Source organism: Schistocerca serialis, chromosome 5 (genome assembly GCF_023864345.2).
Source record: "Schistocerca serialis cubense isolate TAMUIC-IGC-003099 chromosome 5, iqSchSeri2.2, whole genome shotgun sequence".
Taxonomy (NCBI): domain Eukaryota; kingdom Metazoa; phylum Arthropoda; class Insecta; order Orthoptera; family Acrididae; genus Schistocerca; species Schistocerca serialis.
In genome coordinates, this window is record NC_064642.1 from 566,745,759 (window position 1) to 566,769,573 (window position 23,815).

General features: G+C 37.7%; 1 protein-coding gene across 1 annotated transcript in view; it reads right to left on the reverse strand.

Annotated features, from left to right (window-relative positions):
- Window positions 1-452: 452 nt before the first annotated feature.
- The window catches only part of LOC126481275 (pre-mRNA-processing factor 6), a 75,151-nt gene continuing 51,788 nt past the window's right edge, over window positions 453-23,815 (reverse strand). The window contains exons 14-19 of the mRNA XM_050104907.1: window positions 21,080-21,243; window positions 20,008-20,185; window positions 9,544-9,745; window positions 9,036-9,174; window positions 8,057-8,183; window positions 453-1,664 (exon numbers count right to left, since the gene is read on the reverse strand). Coding sequence (XP_049960864.1) covers window positions 1,512-1,664; window positions 8,057-8,183; window positions 9,036-9,174; window positions 9,544-9,745; window positions 20,008-20,185; window positions 21,080-21,243 — 963 coding nt within the window. The 3' untranslated portion in view covers window positions 453-1,511. The remainder of the gene's footprint in view (window positions 1,665-8,056; window positions 8,184-9,035; window positions 9,175-9,543; window positions 9,746-20,007; window positions 20,186-21,079; window positions 21,244-23,815) is intronic.

Consider the following 23,815-nt stretch of genomic DNA (forward strand, 5'->3'; position numbering starts at 1 on the left):
AACCCGGGCCATTTAAAATACAAAGTTATGAAACATAAGCAAAAAGTGTGTTTTCTTTTGTAGTAATATTATGACATGTAATATCACATTTTAATGTCAAAACAATGAAGATTGTTTGTGTTTTATGTTGGAGGGAATGTCAGTTTGTTACAATGAGTCACAAATGAAACACATCTCACTGTAACTATAGGAGGCAATAAACAGGAGATATATGCAACTGGGTTCTTGTAGCACTTTGTTACCTACAATAAGCAGTATAAAGTAATACGATATCTCAATTTAAATCTAAGTTGCTTCTAATTATAATTTTGTACAACTTTGTGAAATTTATTTCTACCAATGTGTAGTCTATTGATAAATAGTATATTTCTACACACTTTTTTAGGGTGGGGAGGCGGGAGGGGGGGGGGGCGGGAGAGGGGACGACATGACACATTGACAGAATGTGCTCATAGCTTCATAAAAATGATTTAATTTTTTATGGATATTTGAAGAATGAGTGACATAAAAGTAAGTATTCTTCTTTATGAGTCATATTTTTAATATTTATGATTCATCTGAGGGTGAAAATTACAGTTTCCTATATGCATCAGCAAACTTTGGTCATCTTGGGACTATTTGTACAATAAGGTTACAAAAGTTAACAAATGTATATAAACAGTGAAACTGGTTATTTAATTATCCATCTGACTGGAACATACATTACAGTTCCACATCTGCAGTGATTAATGTAATAAAACTATGTACACTTTACATAACTCTTGATGGCTAGGAGATACTCCACAGAAGCACTGAAAAAAAGTTAACTCCTGCCATAAAATTCCTAAAAAAAGAAAAAAGTATATATACAGTGCACCACAGTACATCACAATATAAAATTAAGATGAATATAAATTGTTGCTATAACATTCTTTAGGTGCTTCAATGTGACCACAATTTTTTTAAAATAAAACTATACACCACAATGACTGTGTGGCATTGAAATTAATATGTTGGATTTTGCTACAAAAAGATGAATGATGTTTTCAAGAACATCTTTGAGGAGTGTGGTTAATGGCAATTTACAGAAAGACAAATACTGCTCTCATACAAATGAGATCGCATAGGCATGTACACAACTTAAACACATTACAACACACAATAAAACATTATGTTTACTCCAAATGAACATTATATATGCTATGTGATTGTTTAGTAATCACTTTTGAAATATGTTAATGTTCTGAGCACTTCATTTACAGCCAGAAATAATACGTGTATAGCCCTGAATGAGAGGTCACCATGTAACACACACACACACACACACACACACACACACACACACACACACACACAATTATTCATGCCAAAAAAAGGGGCAAGTGTAGCCACAGAAAACACTAAAGACACAACTTTCTTGTTTTCCTTCAACTCACAATATATACTAACACATGTAGGTCACATGAGAACACACATAAATATTACAATGTTTTATACAGCATTACTCACTCACTTAAGTGAACTACTGTTATTTACACAGGAATGGGAAGATCCTTTGCAACAAGACGCAAGATTTGTTCTGTATTGAACCGCCAATTACGAATGTCCTTTGAAACCTTACACCAAGCTTCACCGTGATGAGGCTCTGCAGCAATACATCTCTTCTTAACTTCCTCTTGTTGCTCCTACACAAAAATGAGATAAATATGTATATAAAAATGATACAGTACAATGGAGTCACAAAAGACCAGAAGGCACTAAAATAATACTTGGTATGTTTTACCCTTGCATCAATAACTGGTCCACTGCAAAAAGTTCTACATAAAAAACTGTATCATCACTACATTATATAAATAATAATTATGGGGTTCAAAAGCTAGACAAAATACACACAAACAACAAAATATTTAAGTCAGTGGGCACCAAAACTGGAACTGCTGTAATTATTCTGCTTCACAAGACAGGAGACAGATTAGATAAAAAAAAGGTGCACCTTTCATATCAGTTTTCTCTTTGTAACGGACAACATGAGTTTATAAGTCCTGCTAGCTTTCAGTATGGCCTGGGAGAGTAATGCAGCAATGATGTGATTCCATAGATTTTCTCGGCACAGCAATGAGTTGGAACAGCTAAGGTATGGCAGGTGCTGAGTGCCAAGGACAAAAGGCAGCCACAGATAAAAGAATAGGAAATCCTGGAAGCAACTGACGTGTGAGCAAGTGGCAGATACATTGTCAAACTGTCAAAAGTGTTGGTTTAGAGCTGTGAAATATTACTCCCAAGTATTACCAGGAAAATTACAAATATTGCGGACAGTGAACCTACATAATAAATGCATATATCAAATTGTGTGATTTAATGTTAGGAGTTCAATACAGCATTGCATGCTGTTGCATGTTTTGAGTGACACTGATTTTTATAAACAGTGATTAAATAAATACTTTAAATTATACAATTGGCAAACCAATGCTGCTACACTCACAAACAAAATGTCAAACTGAAGCTGAACTGCATAGTAAACCCATACTAACATATTTTACCAGGAACTCAACTGGGTCTACAGCACTGGTTCTTAAACTTTTTTTGTTCACAGCTGTAGCACTGTAGCAAGTTCCCACAGAACACTGACACGAGTTGGCAATAGTAAACGGGGAGACAATGTATGAGTCGGCAACAATACGAGAGCCTCCATCTAGCATGTGCACAGCTTGTCTCCACCAATCAAGTTGTTTGTAGGCTCACAGTCCTAATGCAATCCTTGTTGAGGCATACTTTGAGGTGGATTTTTAGTTACGCACATGCATGCACTGTCCAGTTAACGTGCTGATTTTTGACAAAGGAAAAAAAATTTAAGATGAGTCAGTGACAGAAACAAATAACAATAACAAAAGTGAGAGTGATAGATTTCAAATGTAAGTCTTGTGAAAGCAGTGAAACCTAATGGAACAGTGTGTAAGTACCAAGAGAGTTATTTAAACTTGGATTTACATTCAGTGGACCTGAAAACTGTCTGGTACCAGAATGCATCATTCTTAGAAAAACTAACCAATTAATTTATGATCCCTAGCAAACTGAAAAGACTGTTAAATAGCAACCATGGTCGCCACTTATCTGGGAATGAAAAGAATTATTTAGCCAACTGATTTCATCAGCATAAAAGCAAGCCAAAGCTATAGTATGGAGAGCAGTTATTTCTGAAAAAGTACAAGTGGCCAGTTATAAGACTGCTGACATAGTAGCAAGAAAATGCAACCCCATACTACTGCAGAGAATGTAATTTTTCCTGCATGTTAAGAAATGGTGAAATCGATGTTATGTGATGGTGCTAAAAAGAAAATGTCTTTGCTTCTACTGTCAAATGATTCATCTTCTGATACTATTTCCTGGAAAACTAATGATACGTCTTCAGATATCTAGTACAATGTCCACAAAAAGCAAAGCGATGGTCATGTATTTTCACTACAGCTCGATGAGTCAACTGATATAAGTAAGGAATGTAGACACTGTCATGAGAGAAATTGAAAAAAACATAAGAAGAAGATAACAAACCTCATGAAACAACAAATACAAAACACAAACATTAACCATAAACAATCAAAATACACACATCAATTTTACCCTAGACTGATGAAAATTATATGTTGAAAACAAGGATTGAAATATAATGAGAATATAAAAGTAGATGAAGAATACATAGAAAACCTCGTAACATAGTCAGAAACTGTTCTGAAACAATAGTAGAAAAATGAAAATAGCAATATGAACACTATGCTAACATGAGAACTGATAAAAAATGAAATACACAACATTATAAGACACATGAAAAACCAGAACGACAAAAACAATAAAAACACGATTCAATAACGCTCAAAAACCTCAGACAGATACTCCAAAATGAACACATCATCAAATCTAAATCAGACAAAGGAAATACAGCTGTTTTTATGGATGAACAACAACAGATTGACAAAACACAAGATTTCATTTCACAAAATGGTGTAGCAATTTTAATGGCCAGTAGTGTACTTTATTTATGATGCTGCCAATTGCAGCAAGCAATTGTGCCATTACTGTTGTATTTTACCAAATACTTTGTGTACTCTGCTTTGCTTTCTGTTGTGTATTGCTAATTGTTTTCTTTTCTTATTTTGAAATGAGTGAAGAGACTAATACTGGTCCATCACAGGTTTCAAGTACAGCTCTCAAAATACCAGGAGGGCTTGCCTTCCCTATGATAGTGTGTTAGGTCTGCTTTCACAGAAGCACAAATGATTGTCAAAGACTACAAATTCTGTGAGAGGGAGAGAGTGTTTGTACCACCGCATGAGTCCTCATCCTTCAGGTGGTCGAAGTTTTCAATTGCTTATGATTGCTGCCGAATGTCATCTTAATCATGTTGGTAGTAGAGCAACCAGAAAACAACAGTGTTGAACATATTTCAATCTTGCCAAGGAGAAAATGCTGCTGATTTTCAAAACAAAGAATCACTTGTTGAAAGCTTAAAGAGGGTCAAAGGAAGAAAATGGGCAAAGATCATTTCGGAAATGGAAAAAAAACTGTATACGATTTTGTGAAATATTCCACTCAGAAGCTCTTATTATGGAGAGCAAAGATCATTTCGGAAAGATAAACTGTGTAGGATTTTGCAAATTCCAATCAGAAGCTCTTATTATGGAGAATAAAAAGTATTTATTCTCTTTTATTATTATTTTATCCCCAATCACAACTTTTTAAATTTTTTGTGATCAACTTCCTCTACTAATTTCATAAAAAATTGATGCTAATTTTGTCCAAGACAGATTCTACGAGGTGCATTCAAGTTCTAAGGCCTCCGATTTTTTTTTTCTAATTAACTACTCACCCGAAATAGATGAAACTGGCGTTACTTCTCGACGTAATCGCCCTGCAGACGTACACATTTTTCACAACGCTGACGCCATGATTCCATGGCAGCGGCAAAGGCTTCTTTAGGAGTCTGTTTTGACCACTGGAAAATCGCTGAGGCAATAGCAGCACGGCTGGTGAATATGCGGCCACGGAGAGTGTCTTTCATTGTTGGAAAAAGCCTGAAGTCACTAGGAGCCAGGTCAGGTGAGTAGGGAGCATGAGGAATCACTTCAAAGTTGTTATCATGAAGAAACTTTGCGTAACGTTAGCTCGATGTGCGGGTGCATTGTCTTGGTGAAACAGCACACGCGCAGCCCTTCCCGGACGTTTTTGTTGCAGTGCAGGAAGGAATTTGTTCTTCAAAACATTTTTGTAGGATGCACCTGTTACTGTAGTGCCCTTTGGAACGCAATGGGTAAGGATTACGCCCTCGTTGTCCCAGAACATGGACACCATCAATTTTTCAGCACTGGCGAATACCCGAAATTTTTTTGGTGGCGGTGAATCTGTGTGCTTCCATTGAGCTGACTGGCGCTTTGTTTCTGGATTGAAAAATGGCATCCACATCTCATCCATTGTCACAACCGATGAAAAGAAAGTCCCATTCATGCTGTCGTTGCGCGTCAACATTGCTTGGCAACATGCCACACGGGCAGCCATGTGGTTGTCCGTCAGCATTCGTGGCACCCATCTGGATGACACTTTTCGCATTTTCAGGTCGTCATGCAGGACTGTGTGCACAGAACCCACAGAAATGTCAACTCTGGAGGCAATCTGTTCAACAGTCATTCGGCGATCCCCCAAAACAATTTTCTCCGCTTTCTCGATCATGTCGTCAGACCGGCTTGTGCGAGCCCGAGGTTGTTTCCGTTTGTTGTCACACGATGTTCTGCCTTCATTAAACTGTCGCACCCACGAACGCACTTTCGACACATCCATAACTCCATCACCACATGTCTCCATCAACTGTCGATGAATTTCAATTGGTTTCACACCACGCAAATTCAGAAAACGAATGATGGCACGCTGTTCAAGTAAGGAAAACGTCGCCATTTTAAGTATTTAAAACAGTTCTCATTCTGGCCGCTGGCGGTAAAATTCCATCTGCCGTACGGTGCTGCCATCTCTGGGACGTATTGACAATGAACGCAGCCTCATTTTAAAACAATGCACATGTTTCTATCTCTTTCCAGTCCGGAGAAAAAAAATCGGAGGCCTTAGAACTTCAATGCACCTCGTAATTTCGCCCAAAATGTATTCTAATTTTGTCAAAAATAGATGCCACATTTTCAGGTCCATATTTATGTGGAATAACAAAAAAATGTTAACTGCAATAACTCAGATCAGAGGGCAGTAAAGCTGACTTTAATTGCTTGGAATTCATTTAGGGAAAAATTACCTACACTAAAAAGTACGTCGCTTACGTGCTTCACGTGGAACATTAATCAGAATTGTGTACTGGAAATTCTCGCCCATAGCAGTGAGGCATGGGCCTCAAATGTAAAGATTATTAGAATAGTGAGAACTTCTTGGAAGAATTTTGTTGGTTCTGTCAAGAAGAGACCCAAATCAAATAAAGAGAAATAAAAAGTGATTTCTGGATGTAGCGATGACTGTCAAGAAATTAAGAAACTAAGTTGTATTAATATTTTGGGCACCAAGGTTTTTCTTCTGCAGCACCACAAAGAAATGACTGCACAATAACTATAAATGAGTTCTTAGTGTATGCAGCAAATTTAGTAGCAAAGGTTGAACAATACTGACCAACATTTTCACAATAAACTGGTATTTAATACTGATGTGCTTTGATTTAGAGCAAAATTTTTGTATTTATTAAATATAATTTCATTCAGCTGTGACTGATTCATCAGGCCATGGTCAAGATAATCAAACAAAATCTTTAAGACCTGAAGAATAATATACATGTCCATTTTTTAAAAAGTTGCCACTCTTTACTAATAAAATATACTAAGGAAATGTTCAATTCATTACACTTATCATATGGTAACACATGAATGTCATATGCCTGTTTTTCTGAACTTTTTTTCTTTTTTTTTTCAAATTCTAAAATCCAATATTTCTTGACCTCCAGACTAGTTTTGTTATATAATAAGCTTCTTTTATCAGGATTCTTATTCTTTTTAACAGATACATGTATTTTTCTTATAATTTTATCTCTTGGTAATTCCTTACAGTACAGCAGAACAAAATTTCTTAACTAAAAAGACTGCATGAGGCATGTTACAAAGTATTGAGAATTTTGTAAATTCATGTTTGTATAATTCTGATTCGCACGATTTTCAATATTGTGTTGGTACCAGTGCCTCAAAAGTATTTGTACAGTTTTATCCATATCAGATGTTTAGTCTGTTGTCAGTTCTCAAAAATGTTGTGCACATTTTGGTAATTATTTATTTAGTACAAAAATGGGCCACAGAATATGTATCAAATTTTGTTATAACAATGGAATAAAGTGCAGCAAAGTTTTAGAAATGTTAAATATGGCTTCTGGTTAGTCTGTTATTAGTAAATCAAGGGTTTATTAATGGTACTAATGTTTCGAAGAAAGCCATGAAGATGTTAAATATAACAAATGCCCTCTACACACTAGCAAATCATCAACCAATCAAATTATGGAAAAATAGGAAGAAGTTATTATGGATGATCACCAAATCACTAACAGATGGTGTTGACAAATCAATTGGCTGATGCAATGAATTTTTTTCCAATGTTTTGGTTAGGAAATGTGTGACAGCAAAATTTGCTCAAAAATTGTTTAGTTTCAAACAAAAATAGCTGCAAGTGCGAGCACCTCAGATGTTGCTAAATGTATTCAACAACGATGTCAAACTACTAAACATGTCATAAAAGATGACAAAACATGGTCTTAAGGATAGGACCTTGAAACCAAGACCCAGTGACCCCATGGGAAGTATTCTGGATTGCCAAGATTGAAAACAAGTGTTGCCCAATGTGAAAGTTCATGCAAGTAATTTTTCAACTGACTTGTGAAACTAAAATGGTCAAAGTAAATTCTACTTTATTATTTGCATGTAAGTACTCACATTAGATTAACTTAAAATTCATAGGAATGTAGAAAAGTAACTGAAGTATTTATAGTAAAATATGATAACACTGTATTTAACAATAAGTACAGGTGCAGATTAGTTATATTGTGACTATTACTTGCCTCTGTTCCATTGAGTAATTCAAACTTGTAGAAATATGCCCATGCATCACCGAGATCTGAGTCAATCTTCACAGTCCTGTTGAACCACTCACGACATTTCTGAAGTTTCCTCTCTGACCAAAACAACCTTTTTCAAAGAAAAACATGACAATAGAATGATTAATGAATGAAGAGTTTGTGCATGAAAATATAAAAAATTAAAAATATGTGTAACCAATCACATTTCAGTGACAATTATTCTTAATTTACAATTATTGTTACGTGGAGTTGTGCAGCAGCAGATGTGCATAACAATTATCTACGAAACTACTGAATCACATGAAGACTTAAAAGCTTCTGCTGTAATGACAAGTCACTTCTTTAAAATGATTTATGTTATGGTTTGAAACCAGAGTTAGTCGAAATAAAGAAAAAAGAAAACAGCACTCTTCCAAAAGAGCTTTACATGGAAACTTCCAGTCTGAATTACAGTCCCCTACCATTAAATCAAATGGACCATCATGCCACACTAAAGAATGCATATTGAAAAAAATTTAACAGATAATTATGCTTTAAGCTTCAAGTACATCAAAAGATTAATAACTATTGTTACAATAACCATTATGTGATGCCAAAAGCAATGCTGTTTCGATCATCACCAATATTTAAGCTTATTTTACTTTTGTTTACAAAGGTGAGAGAAAAAAGAGAACACGAAGATGGAACCAGGATAGGGTATAAAGAAGAATTTGGTGGCTACATCTCGTCAGAAAGATTTTTTCATTGGAATTCTATTATTTACAAATAATCTTCAATCATCAGCCTGAAATCATAATAATAATGGAAGATATAACAGTGGAAGAGAGTGATTTAAGTGTGACAAAATAATGTTTACATTTCTATGCCTCTCCAACAGTTTGCTTCCCTTAACAAAGGGTTTTCATGATGACAAAAGTTGCACTGTGTGTAATCAGAGAGTAAGTATATAACAGACACTTACTTAGAGACAGCAAGGAGTACATGAGGGTCATGCTCACATCTCTTCAGTGCATCCACACTTTTTGTCTTTCTCTGAGGTCTCTGTTCAAGGAAAATAGCTTCTGCCCATAAAATGCCAGATGTTGGGCATTCTTGCAGTGCTGTAAAATTTGTTCAGTAATAAGTTTTTATTACTGGAAATAGAACAAGTCTATCTGCTTGAATTATCAACAGTGTTGCAGATGAGTCTCTTATTTTGCACAAATCTAATTACACATTAAAGATTCATATTCCTCATCAAATTTATAATGGTGTTACTCAAAACCAGTTTCATAATAAATTGGGGTTCTCTTGTTAAACAGCTCTTGCAATATGCTATTAAAGAGATAATATCAAAATTCAAACAATATTGTAACAGTGAAACACATGACATTCCTTAAAAATAGACAAAAACTTTTAGGTGAAGAACAAAAGTTTCTTTCAAGGTAAAAATTTCAGCTATCACAACTGGCCATACATTCCACACATACCTTTAGCCATTAGAGTATTGGCTATGTCTCGTAATCCACCACGAAATTCAACACGTATAGCCTCCAACCACAGTTCAGCACATTTTGGATTGCGCAATCGGCCTTTCTCCAGTACTGAACGTGCTTTTGTTAACAGACCACGACGTTCTTCCAAGGATGACAACAATCGCCATAATGGAATTGAAGTAGGACACTTCTTAATCTATATAACAAAAAAGATAAACAAAAAATAAACAATTTTTTTTGCACTTTCTGGATGATTATGAAGCAGTCAAAGACATATATGAATCTATCTAAAAACAAAGATGATGTGACTTACCAAACGAAAGCGCTGTCAGGTCAATAGACACACAAACAAACACAAACATACACACAAAATTCAAGGTTTCGCAACCAACGGTTTCTTCATCAGGAAAGAGGGAAGGAGAGGGAAAGACAAAAGGATGTGGGTTTTAAGGGAGAGGGTAAGGAGTCATTCCAATCCCGGGAGTGGAAAGACTTACCTTAGACTTACCTTACCCCTAAGGTAAGTCTTTCCGCTCCCGGGATTGGAATGACTCCTTACCCTCTCTCTTAAAACCCACATCCTTTTGTCTTTCCCTCTCCTTTTCTCTTTCCTGATGAAGCAACCGTTGGTTGCGAAAGCTTGAATTTTGTGCGTATGTTTGTGTGTCTATCGACCTGCCAGTGCTTTCGTTTGGTAAGTCACATCATCTTTGTTTTTAGATATATTTTTCCCACTTGGAATATTTCCCTCTATTATATTCATAACATATATGAATCTTTCGTATAAAATACATAGCGCATACAGTTTATTTCATATTAGAGGAAATTAAAAGAAAATATTAAAACAACAAAAAATACCTTCAATATATGGAATGATTCATTACAAATCAAATGAGAGTAAGTCCTTCTGTTACTAATAAAACTGTATGAGAGACAACTCAGTCTCCAGTTTCAAAATTCTTTTATCCATTACATTGTAAAACCTGGCAAGCATTAACCAAAACATCTGCGTTCAAAAAAAGAAATCAAATTTAGCAAGCACCACGTGAACCCTATCTCTCTGCAAAGGAAAATACTATGATGTGATCATAGAATAACATATTCTTTTTATGTACATACATGTTCTAATCTACAGTAATGCTTACTTTCAAAGCTATATCATGCATGATAGTAATGCAACAAAGGAAATTCTTACATGTTATTCAACTGCTAAATTTGTGTAATGAGAAATAATTGAGCAAAAATACTAAAATTAAAGAGAGGCACCAGGTACAAAATATATCAATATGAATGGGCCATGGAAACCAATCATGCCATATGTTGAAAATAGAATCAGAGTACCAAACACAGGAAAAACAAGGTAAAAAATGTGATACATTTCAGAAAATCCATGAACATTAAATATGGCCAATCCATGTTATGATAGCAAGTTGATGGAAAAACATTACATTTTATTAAAATTAGTTATCTTAATTTAAGAAGAAACAGAAGCAATGTGGAATCTATACATGCACATTAAAATTTGCATTATGAACATTATCCTGCAAGTAAACAGTGTCGTATACTCATGTTCTTACATCACCTCTGGCTACATGATCATCTCTTACAACAAATGGTCTCCACTCTACTTAACTCTAATATGCCCTACACTATGCAGACCACTCTCACAATGGTTCCACAACTTCCCTATGCATACAGGAACAGCTAATTTAGGACTGTTCTCCCCTCTAATCTTAGGCTTCTCAGATATTATTTTATTTCATTCTTTATACAACTTGGCAAAATGCCACATGCAGCTGCAGTAAGTATGTGATGTTTAAAGCTTTCCCGGCGTACTGATTGTTCCATAAAAACACGGGAGAACTGCCGGATATCAGTAACTTCCTGCCACGATATTTCAGCGCAGAGTCTTCTGGCCATCTTCAGGTGAATGCCACTGTAGTAGTACTGCAGTAAGCAGTAAGTATATTTTTTAAATTGCAAGTCATTACATAATCTCATATTTCTGTGAATTTATGTTGTGAAGAATTCAAATTCAAGATCTCTAATTGTTCAGAAATTAGCTGACTTACTGGAGCTTCAATTATCATTTATCCATTGAAACAAAAAGCACACTGCTAAATAGCAACTGCTGCTTAATAGGAAAGCTTCCTGGCTACCCAGTTCACCTGAAGAGCCAGAACTTGGAAATTCCTTTTTATCAGCTATTCACTTTGTGAAACATCCATTGGTTCCCCAAAAATTAAATGTCAAACATTAACAGCATATTCATGACAAACATGCAAGGCAGTGGCAGAATGCTATTAAAATATTTTTATTGGTTCAAAAATAAGTGATTGGGCATCTGGAGAAACACCTTCTTTTGTCCTGGCTTCTAAGTCGAATAGTTGTCGACCTTCCGTTGGACCATGTCAGTGTTCACTGTGGAGACAGTGGCTGTCACACAAGAACACTCATTCAGGTCACCTGAAGTGCGCCAAGATCCTAATCATGTCTGACTTATTAACTCTAATACTGGCCCTCGACAACCTAGCAATGTACAGGTACACCAATGTATGTCTTATGAACACAAAGAAAAAGGTTGCATGCTACAGCAACATAGGACTTCTGTGATATTTCTCTGGAAACCAGAACTCCAAGGCATCCAACATTATGAGTAAGTAGACTTCTTTGCAAAGGACACAACACAACCAGCAGTAGCATATTCCTGATTTCAATGCTACAGGCAATCTTCCTGAACTTAAACTGAACCCCAGAGGTCATTGGTACTATAATCTTTAACCTGCTCCTGCACAAGACTGTGGTTTATGGATTCAACATGAGGCAGACGGGACCTAGTGCCCAACATAAGGATGTGCTCCCATAATGGAAATTTCATGTCATGTGCACAAAACAGGCATCACACATCCAACTTTTTTTACATGACTCAACATCAGAGTGTGATTTAAACTATATATTACTTTTGCATGAATGCTTTGGGGGCACACCTCCTTATGCCACCACCACAACTGCAGAGTTGGTATTCAGCACTGCTGGCAACAGACCACAACGCAAGCAGGCATTTCACTTCTTGCCAGTGCTGTCGCTAGCCGCATGTTAACAGTGTGGCCCTCTTCTTCCATCCGTCATGCTCAGTGAGGGTTCTACTTGATCACTAGGACTGTTCTGTGATTCTGCTATAATGAACTTTGCCTGTTATTGGCCTCGGTTTGGATTGTTGTTTTCCTTAGTCAAATTTCGTGTGCATGTGTAACTCCGGTGCTCCGTCACTGATGTATTTCTTGTGCTTTTGGTTGTTGTAACAAAATTGCTGATACTACAGTTTTTGGCAATGACGTTATTTCATATCTGCGTGATCTGTGAGCACAATGGAGTGTTGGTTCCGCTGTTACAACAATAACAACAGCAGCAGCTTGGGCAACAACAGCAGTTAGACTTGCTTAGTCAGCTGGTTACAGCTTTGCAGTATGTCACGGACATTCCACAACCACCCTTGGAACAATCATTTGCGGCCCCAGTTTTTTCACCACCATTCCAAGAGGCAAAGGGAAAGTGTGACTTGTACATGCAGCATTTGCAGCAACATTTTGCAGGATTTCAGGTAGTGGACCCGACTCTGCATAAATCCTTTTTTTTGCTTGGATCTAGCCCAAAATATTTCGTTTCCTCTGGAAATGGAAACTTGATCCATTAATAGATCCTGCAGCATTGTCATTTTCTCAAATGTGTAAGTTCCTCAGAGCTTATTGTTGTAAGGAAACCCCACAGGGTGCGCACACACACACACACACACACACACACACACACACACACACACACACACACAAATCCCTTGATTTTTCCTAGATTTCCAGTCAAAAATACTGTTTTTCTGAGGCGAAAATACACTTTTTCCCTGTTGAAAATTCTAGGCGAAAGTAAATTTTTTCCATGTTAAATGACAATGTGCATTCCCTCGGAGCTGTAAAATATACCAATACTTTGAAGAGTGAAGGTTTTATACACCAGCATAAAACTTCCCGGCACTTTAGGAAACAAAACCACAAAAAACATCAAGTTTTCTAAAGACATTTGATGTGCAGCAAAATTTACACAAAATATTTTTGTATTATGAAAGTATAAGCACAAATTCCACAAAATACAACACGATAACTTCCAAAGCACTGAAATCTAGATTGCGATGCACTTTTCTCAGCCAATTATAGCTCATGTAACGTGATCTCAGTAGTCACTGACAGCAAATATTCAGAGCATAGGACACGTAGTGTAGTGAGCCAACAGCAACAACACTGTTAAACAGCATGAACACACAAACAAGAAAAGTTAATGGTTTAAATTAATATGGATACAATATAGATACAAGAAATATTAAGCTTTCACATATAATATATGTCATATAAAATTTTTTGCTATTTTTTTCTGAGGGTGTGGTTACTCAGGATTCTAGGAGCATGCCTTAAACTGGAACACCTGAATATCTCTGGCAAGGACGATTATAAATTTCACTGCTGTGCACCGAACAATTTGTGGGTTACCTGGCTGAATATATGTTCCACCAAGCACTTCAACTTTTCCATTGAAAAGCTAACTAAATGTGAAATTGCTCGAGGGCTCACCTCGCACATTTTTTTTTTTTTTTTTTTTTTTTTTTTTAATGATAATTATACTTTTTGCCATCGTTATTGGATAATCTGTAATCTATGAAAGAACTAAAAAAACTAATCTTGAAGATTGGTCTTTTTTAGCATGTGTTACTCTTTAAGATATATCAAATGCAAATGTGCCAGTAAAATTTTAAGTATTGGTGTAAATGGCTGGTCTTTTGAGCCTGTAATTTTTCTACATGTCTGGTCCTCAGTGTTAAGTTTTGAATGAGAGTCTAATGCTCTGTGATTTAAGAAGTTAGTCACACTCTCTCACATGTATCATAATTCATCGTGCGTAAAAGGAAATTTACTTAAAAAGTAACGCTTCTCAAACCACCATTCACAATATTTTCTCCAACTTGTTAGAAACATAAACAATTGTGATTTTATGTTCACTGAAAGCAGTTTGTTGTTACAAAGTATTGCCAAGTATTTGGCATGTTTTGCTGTCAGTGGACACTTGTGGGTGCACCGTGTTTTGTTGTTGTAAATGGCTCACTTTCTTTGCAACTGTAGTTTTATTTTGATGTTATTCTCTCATTTATGTTTTATTACTGCAATGTTATTCTGCAATAGTGGGCTAAGTAAAATTCTTTATTAAAGTATCAGTTCTTACCAGTCAAAATTACAAAACTTTAATTGAAAGCTAAAACAATGAGAAATTCCCGGAATTCAAAAAATTCCTGCATTTTCCCGGATTTCTCCCAGATGAAAAAATAACCAGGTTTTTCACAGATTTTCCCGGTTGTCCTGGGGCACATACACGCTGAAACCCACATTGTGGCATCCTGCCTGAACTTTCATCACCAACAAAAGAAACTGGACAGTCCTATCATCTGTGGGTAACCGACTCCAGGGTTTAGATCATTAATGCAAATTCATTTGTGCTCATTGTAAACAGTCCTTTGCTAACTTTGATATCACCTGTTCTGCTCCAGACAGAGGTGTGTCAGGAGGTGTTACATTTACAAGATCCCACAGTCGAGAAGATCCTGGCTGTTGCTCAGGCATTTGAAGTGTCACAGGCTGTGACTGAACAGTTTGAGGATATTATGGACATAGCAGTAGTACAACCACTACCTCAGTGCAGGTGTCATTAAGCAACACCCTCATCATTTTTATCTGGCTTGCAAAATTCGCCATCGGATTGTGGCTTTTCCCCTCGTGTCGTGATTGTTTCTGGACACATGCCTGCAGTTGCTGCCCACACAGGTGTGAATGGTGTGCAGCTTGCCATAAACATGGCCATGTAACAGCTGTTTGTTGAAGCTGCCTGCACAGCCAATCCTTGGGTGCAGACATGGAGTTTATGGAGATTCAGAGTGTCATACCAGTGCACAGCCAGGAGCTCAGTGTTCCCAGCAATATTTATATTATGCTGCAAATTCAACAAAAACAATTCCGTTTATATGTTGATATGAGGCCCTCTGTGCCTTTCTTGTAACATATCACCACTTGGGTCACCTGTCTCTATTCTCCACCAATTAGCACTTGGTCAATTCTAGTGATCAGCTGATTCTTGTTCAAGACCAGTTCATAACTAACGCTGAGTATTGGCATGTTAAGGGGTGGTCACATTTTTGGCTGTTGACTGTGTGAAGTCTGAAACTACTTTTCATCTCAACACATTCGCTTTGAGTTTCAAATTCAGGGTGCTGTGCCTCTCATTTCCAACTCCATCCCATTCCAGATGTTGGATGACCTCTTCTGTGAGTTCAGGTTTCTGCTGCTTCCAGGACTGGGTGCTGCAAAAGAATGTGATGCTCACATTGCCCTTAAACTGAAGGCAGTTCTCAAATTTTGTTATGCTCAGCCTATTCCATTTGCTCTACAGCTGACTATCAAGAACGAACTGGACAAGATGCAAGGCCTGGGCGTCATCAATCTCATGCCTTCCAGTCAGTGGGCTACAACTCAAGTCTTTATCCATAACCCTGCAGGGGCACTTCACTTGTGCGGTTTTTTTAAATCCGTCATTAACGTTGAATGAATAGTGGACTGCTATCCTGTTCTTCACCCTGAAGAAATATTCGTGATGCTGGAGGGCAGTGAGTGTTTTTCGAAAACTGATTTGGCACAGGTATATGTCCAGCTTCAGCTTGATTCTGGTTCTTAATAAATTATGGTAATCAACACTCCCTTTGGGTTTTACTGTAATACATGCCTGCCATTTGGCACTGTGAATTCCAACAATTTACCTTACCAAAGAGTTAATGAAAGGTGTTCCATACTGTACAAGCTATCTTGAAGACATTAATTTCACGAGTTCCTCATGGCAGAAACATATCACTAATGTCTGGATTCTGTTCACTAAATTGCAAGAGGTGGGCTTTAAGTGCAACCTGCTGAAATGGAAGTTTTCTCAGGCCAAAATCAATAATTTGGGCCACCTTCTTTCAAAGAACAGCATCAAACATATGAAGCATCATGTTGCGGCCACTGACAATCTACGTAAGCTGCAGGATCTGAAGGAACTACAGTCATTCCTGGGTTAAGTCAGTTATTATTCAAAATTTGTCAGGATTGTGGTGGATATCATTCATCCATTGATCACACTGCATAAAAAAGGATATTCTTTCATTTGTTTGGGGGACTGCGACAGATGGGCCACCCATATTAAGTTGCTGCTAAAGTCATTGTGGTGCCTTGGTCCCTTCACACTGGGTAAACAGCTTGTCCTTGCAGCAATGCGCACCTTCCAATATGGGGTTGGGGCAGTACTGGCTCACAGAAATGCTGACAGCTCTGAACAGCCTATTGCATATGCCTCGAAGATGTTGACAGCTATTCAGTGCAATAACTCACAGTTAGAAAGGAATCTTTAGCCATAAGGTACAGAGTTGTAAAGTTCCATGTTTTGTTCTACGACAAGTTCCATGTCATCACTGACCGTAAGTCACTTGTGGCACTCTTCAGTCCCCACTCGCAATTTGCTGACAAGATCGCAGAATGACTCCAGCATTAGGCTTTGTTTTTGTGTGTGTATCACTATGAAATTCATCACAAATCCATGGTACACCATGCTAATGCAGACGCATCGTCTCACCTGCCAATGTGACCCGACCTGTCGTTCACAAAAGCCAAAGTTTTCTACTTCCAAATTAATGCTCATTGGCAGCACATGGTGGATACTCTTCCAGTGAAAGTCCATCACGTAACACAGGCCACCCGGAAAGATCCCATGCTCTGACAGGTAGTGGATTCTGTTTAAAATGGTTGGCTCAAGTGGCTGCCCACCAAGGTGTTCGGTCTGCTCCCCCTATTTCCTCCCTTGTTAGGGCAGTCGATGGCACTCTCCTCCTTAGCAATGACTCAGATAACCCTGCATCATCATCCTTCCAATACTACAGGCTCACATCCTGGCTCCCAAACCCTGTGCCCATTGGCGTATGACCCACACGATAGTCCTAGTGCAGTGTTTTGTCTACTGGCCTCGAATCAATTTGGCAATTGAGTAGATCGTCCATGATTGCAAACAGTGCACCAAGCAGTAGGCGGCATCACCAAGAGCTTTTGCTTCCTGTCCCATGTTGAGTGAGCCACTGGACAGCATCCACATTGACTTTGCAGGGCCCTTCTGCAATTCTATGTGGGTAGTGATGCTCGACAAGCTGTCCAACTATCTGTATGTCCTGTGCATGTGCCCTATCAGAACAGAGGAGACTATCTGAGCTCCCACTCAGTTTTTCATGACTGCAGGACTGTCCCTGATGATTGTCTCTGATAATGGCCACAGTTCACATCAGCATTGTTTCACAATTTCTACACCTGCAATGGCATCATCCACATCACTTCGGCAATGGTGTTATCCACTTTACATCTGCATCATTTCACCCACAATCAAATGGAGAGGCAAAGCGTATGGGGTGCATCTTTAAAACAGTGTTAAAAAAGTGCTCGGCAGACTCATCATAAGACTCAAGATTGCTTTGTTTCTCAGCACCTACATGAACACACCACTGAATCCCTGAAGACTGGAAGATATCCTTCACAGCCTGCAGCTCTTGACTCTGGTGAACCTGTTCTGCCTGGTGCTGTTGCCAGACAGGTGTGCTCATGCCCTTCACGGTATGCCCTGAGTGCCCCTATCTGGCAGCATACTTTTGGTTGGCAGCCTGATGAGTGCTGGTGACAACACGAGTGATGCACAGTTAGTGCATATTCACCACGGCACTGGTACGGTATCACTGTCCCACCAAGAATCAGCTGCAACCTGGTTAGGGCACCTACCTACCTGCCGCCACCACAGTCACAAGAAGACCCCCGCAGGGAGTTCGCCTGCAAGCACCCTCCACTCTAGGGGCCAGGCGCCATGGGAGCACTGCTGCTTGAGGCACTGTTAGGAGCTGGTGACATTGAGTTGCGGTTGCTGGCAGCACTGAGCTCTGAGTCGGTGTTTGACAGCAGCTGCCTGGAAGCTGCCCTCTCACAGACGCATCCGGTGGCCCTTCCCTTGTCATCATGATGACTAACTCTCACCGCCAATGGCACATTTTTCTCATCACCAGTGAGTGCAGTGTTGTTGCCATGTTTCCAAGTCACTTCCAATAGATTTCCAATCATATGCCCTGCTGGGCCGCAGACTGCACAGGCTCACGATGATGACATCCCTTTGGACACCGACAAGCTGATGGAGGTGATCATCGTGGCATACAGTGGCTGCCACTGCCATGCAGTCATCTGAGTGAACCCTGTGGTCTCCTGAGCTATGCCAGTTCATCTTCAGCAGCAGACCCACCCACCCGGTACGTCTTCTACCTCCTTCCAGCGATGTCAGCTCAACAGAGATGGGGAAGCACGTGGTGGTGCGCAGACTTAAGACGTCACCACAACCGTGGAGTATGTATGTGATGTAGCTGGCAAGAGACTGAAACAAAGGCATGTACTTCGCTTGTTGCCAGCACTATTGTGGGCCGCATGGAGCCAGTGCACATCAACAGTGCAGCCTACTCTCTCTTGCTTCAGTCATGCTCAGTGAAGTTTCTACTTGACAACTAGAAGTATTCTATGATTTTCCTGTAACAAACTTTGCCTGTTATCAGGTTCAGCCTGGACTGCTCTTTTCCTTAGTCAATGTTCACGTGCATGTGTAACTCTCGTGCTCTGTCACTGCTGTTCTACTTCCGGTGTTTTAGGTTGTTGTAACAAAACTGCAGATGCTACAAATGCTCTCAAATCAGCAAGTCACTATGTGCAAGACACTGACACACTAAAACATTTATTTCCCACTAGTACCTTCATTATCTTCTTATTAGAAACTGCAATAAGGTACATAATAGTCATGGACTTTTTAACTGGTTGTTGCCTGCAAATATTATTGAACCTATTTTCTTGTGCCTGAACTTTGTACTGTATATCCTTACTTTTATATTACGTCTTCTGTTTGATGCGTGGTATGTGAGCCAAATGCAACAGATAAAAAAAGTGAGATTTGAAACATATATATTGCCACATTTGACCACATTTAAGATAAAATTTCTTCTAAATGATTTGAAAATAAAGGAGATAGCCACAAATCTAACCATAATGTAATGTTGCTATAGTTCCATAGCAACACATATTAGATGACAAGAAATAGTTGTGGAATCACTTCTGTAACATATTATGACAATAAAGCTTTCTGTTAAGATTTAGAATTATAGGGCATCTATTGTTCAAACACAAATACATAGTACACATAAAACACCTCTATTATTGAACTTTCAACAACTGCTGTAATAATTATGATGACATTCAATAATCATATTTGAGCTGATGAAGCAACATGACTGGCAACAAATGGTGATGATGACGAAACTGTGTTTACACTCACCCCCATGTTATATGTGTCCCATGCCTTATCAACTTTCCCTTGCTGCTCTTCTATTTGACCTTTCATCAGCCAGAGTTTAGGAAATTCTGGAAACACTTTAATAGCTTCTTCCAAGAGCATAAGTGCTTGCTCTAGATTGTCCAAAGCCCACTCAAGCTTTGCAGATTTCATCATTACCCTACAAGATTGAGAATTTTAGTGTAAAGAAAAACAATTTAAATAATCAATGAATGACAGAATTCTAAACATTTATTTTTTTTATTTTTTTTATATATTTTTAATAACATATATGTAATATTGTTCAAGAAATGCAGCATGGCAATCATAACAGAATACAGAAATAAATTTAGGGAATCAAACATTCCTAATGAAGGTGCAGCAACATCCACATTAAAGCAAAAATGTTTAAAAGCTTTATTAGTTTCAAGCACTTTAAAACCAAATGCAAATATGCACTCAAATGTATTAGCTAGAACTTCTGAAAAAGCTTACATTATTGCTGAAAATGTTTAATGCATACTGAATGTCCTAATAAAGCATGAGTTCTGGCTGAGATAAATGCACGGAATTTATAAACACTCTGATTATTGACAGAATTTCCCAGAAGTTGCATATTACTGGTTAACGAAACCCATGAAAATATCAAAGGAGATACATAAAAGTTGATAATACAAACAGAACATCAAATCTGAGGAAACACTAAGAAAGTTTGTCAAGAGTGGCATGCAAAGCGATAATATTATTCGAATGTGATAATCTTTCTCAACCACATGTTTCTAAAGACTGAGATTCATTACTCTGATATCCCTACCATCATTGTAAAAGATTAATGAAAAAAATTGCTTGTGACTCTTTGAATACAATAAACCTATATGATTTACTTTCTGTTTAACATGAGATTTACTAACTTTCTTTTGACTAATTACAAGCACAATCATAAAAATGTAGCACTGACCTTACATCTTAACAAAAGAGCATGGAAAATATGATGTCATGTAGTCCTGTGATTGAAGAAGCATCGACAACATTTTCCCTGATTTCAAATTTTATGTCAATAACGGATTACAGTTACCTTGGGGTTGGTGCAGATGCACGAGCCTTAGCCAGCAGACGACGAGCACGTTCATACTCAGAGTTCTCCGATTCAAGTTTGACAGCAGCAAGCCAGATTTCTTCTGAGTTTGGGTTAGCTTGAAAGGCAAGCGATAATATTCCTCTTGCAGCAGGTACGTCACCCTGAAACAGAAAACCTGATAACACCAGATTACATCCAGAGCAATTTGCAATAAACTGGAAGCTAGCTGTCAGGTAGCTGTGCTAGGACACAAAAACGCTCTCTCTCTCTCTCTCTCTCTCTCTCTCTCTCTCTCTCTCTCTCTCAGCTCCAATGCTGATGATTTAGCTAAATACAAGGAATACTGTAAAATATTTAAAAAAAGTAATTCAGACATCTAAACAAATGCACTACGAGAAGAAGATAGCAATGTCAGGGAACAAAATAAAAACAATATGGGACATAGTGAAAGAGGAGACTGGTAGAACCAGAAAGGAACAAGAGCAAATAGCACAAGGGTGGATGACACAATAGTAACCGATGGGCATAGTGTGGCAAATCTATTTAACAAGTACTTTATATCTGTTACTGATAGAATGGGATTGTCAGGATCAGTAAATAATGCCCTTGAATATCTGAAACTAGCCTTTACAAATAGCTTCAGGTACATGAATATATCACTCACTTCACCAAAAGAAATAACTTCCATAATAAAATCTTTAAAAACAAAGCAATCTAGTGGTTACGATGAAATATCAACAAAGTTAATTAAGGCGTGTTCTTGTGAGTTTCGTACAATTCTAAGTTACTTGTGTAACCAGTCAATTATAACTGGGACATTTCCTGACTGGCTAAAATATGCAAATGTTAAGCCTCTATTTAAGAAAGGGGATAAAGAGATACCATCAAACTACAGACCGATTTCACTTTTGCCAGCATTCTCAAAAATTTTAGAAAAAGTAATGTACAGTCAGCTTCTCAACCATCTGAGCACAAATAACATATTATCAAGAACACAGTTTGGATTTCTGAACAATTCTGATATTGAGAAGGCTATTTACACCTACAGTGAAAATGTACTTAATTCATTAACAAGTTACAAGCAACAGGTATTTTCTGTGATTCGTCAGAGGCATTTGATTGTGTGAACCACAACATCCTTTTTAATAAATTGGATTCTATGGTGTCATGGGCAGTGCTGCAAAATGGTTCAAGTCATACCTCACTAACAGGAAACAAAGGGTGTCAGTGCAAGGGACTAGTGAATTAAGTCATCAGTCATCATCAGAATGGGAAGAAATTACATGTGGTGTCCCACAAGGATCCATCTTAGGGTCATTGCTTTTTCTTGTGTACATTAATGATATCTCATCAGTTACACTGGCAGAAGCAGAGTTTGTTTAGTTTGCAGATGACACAAGTATTGCAATAAATAGTATGTTGAGTGTAGTTCTAGAAAGATCTGCTAATGATATTTTCATGGATATTAATAAATGGTTTAAAGCCAACTCACTGACATTAAACTTCGAAAAGACTCACTATATGCAATTCAGAACCTGTAAGAGGTTTCCACCCAGCATATGCATAAAGTATGAAGAAGAGCAGACAGAAGAGGTTGACAGTCTTAAATTCCTGGAATTACAACTTGATAATAAATTCAGTTGGGAGGAGCACACCACAGAAATGCAGAAACGCCTCAACAAATCTGTATTTGCAATTCGAGTATTAGCAGACATAGGTGACATAAAAATGAAAAAGCTTGCATATTTTGCCTACTTTCATTCCATAATGTCATATGGTGTAATATTTTGGGGTAACTCTTTAAGTCAAACAAAAGTTTTCAGAGTCCAAAAGCGTGTAATACGTATTATTTGTGGAGTAAATTCACAGATGTCCTGTAGAAACCTCTTCAAAGAACTGGGTATACTAACTACTGCCTCTCAGTATATTTATTCCTTAATGAAATTTGTCTTAAATAATATATCTCTTTTCCCAACAAACAGCTCAGTTCATACATACAATACCAGGAACAAAAATGATCTGCACAAGGACTTAAAAGCACTTTAGTTCAAGAAGGGGACCACTACTCAGGAACATTCATCTTCAATAATTTGCCAGCAAACATAAAAAATTTAGTTACAAATAAAGATCAGTTTAAAAGGAGCCTGAAAGACTTACTAGTGGCCAACTCCTTCTACTCCATTGACGAATTTTTTAATAGAAACAAATGATGTATTGTATATATTCATACTATTAGTATTGTTATTTCAGCTTTAAAAAAAAAAAAAATATTGACATGTTCTACATCCACGAGGATCTCCTCAGCACGGATCTATGGAATGAAAACTAATCTAATTTAAATCTAATCTCTCTCTCTCTCTCTCTCTCTCTCTCTCTCTGTGTGTGTGTGTGTGTGTGTGTGTGTGTTTATTGTTAACTTTGAAGAAAGGGGTTATTGGAAACCTTCATCTGCAAGTTCAGTCTTGTTTATGTGTAATTAGGACTGTCCAGTATCTGGTTAATGTTGCCATTGGCTTCCTTCCAAACTGTTACTTTATATCATCTATCCTTTGTTGATGTCTCATGTTCTGTTTTCTACCTCTCACTGCCTATTAGCATCTTTACCTGTGTTTTATTTCTCACCTTTGTTTACACAAGTGAATTAGTCTTTCTCATTGTAAAAGTTGTCCTGAATTTGTACAGCACAATGTAGTAGCAATGTCAGCCACTTTCTAGACAGTTTTTCTAATTACC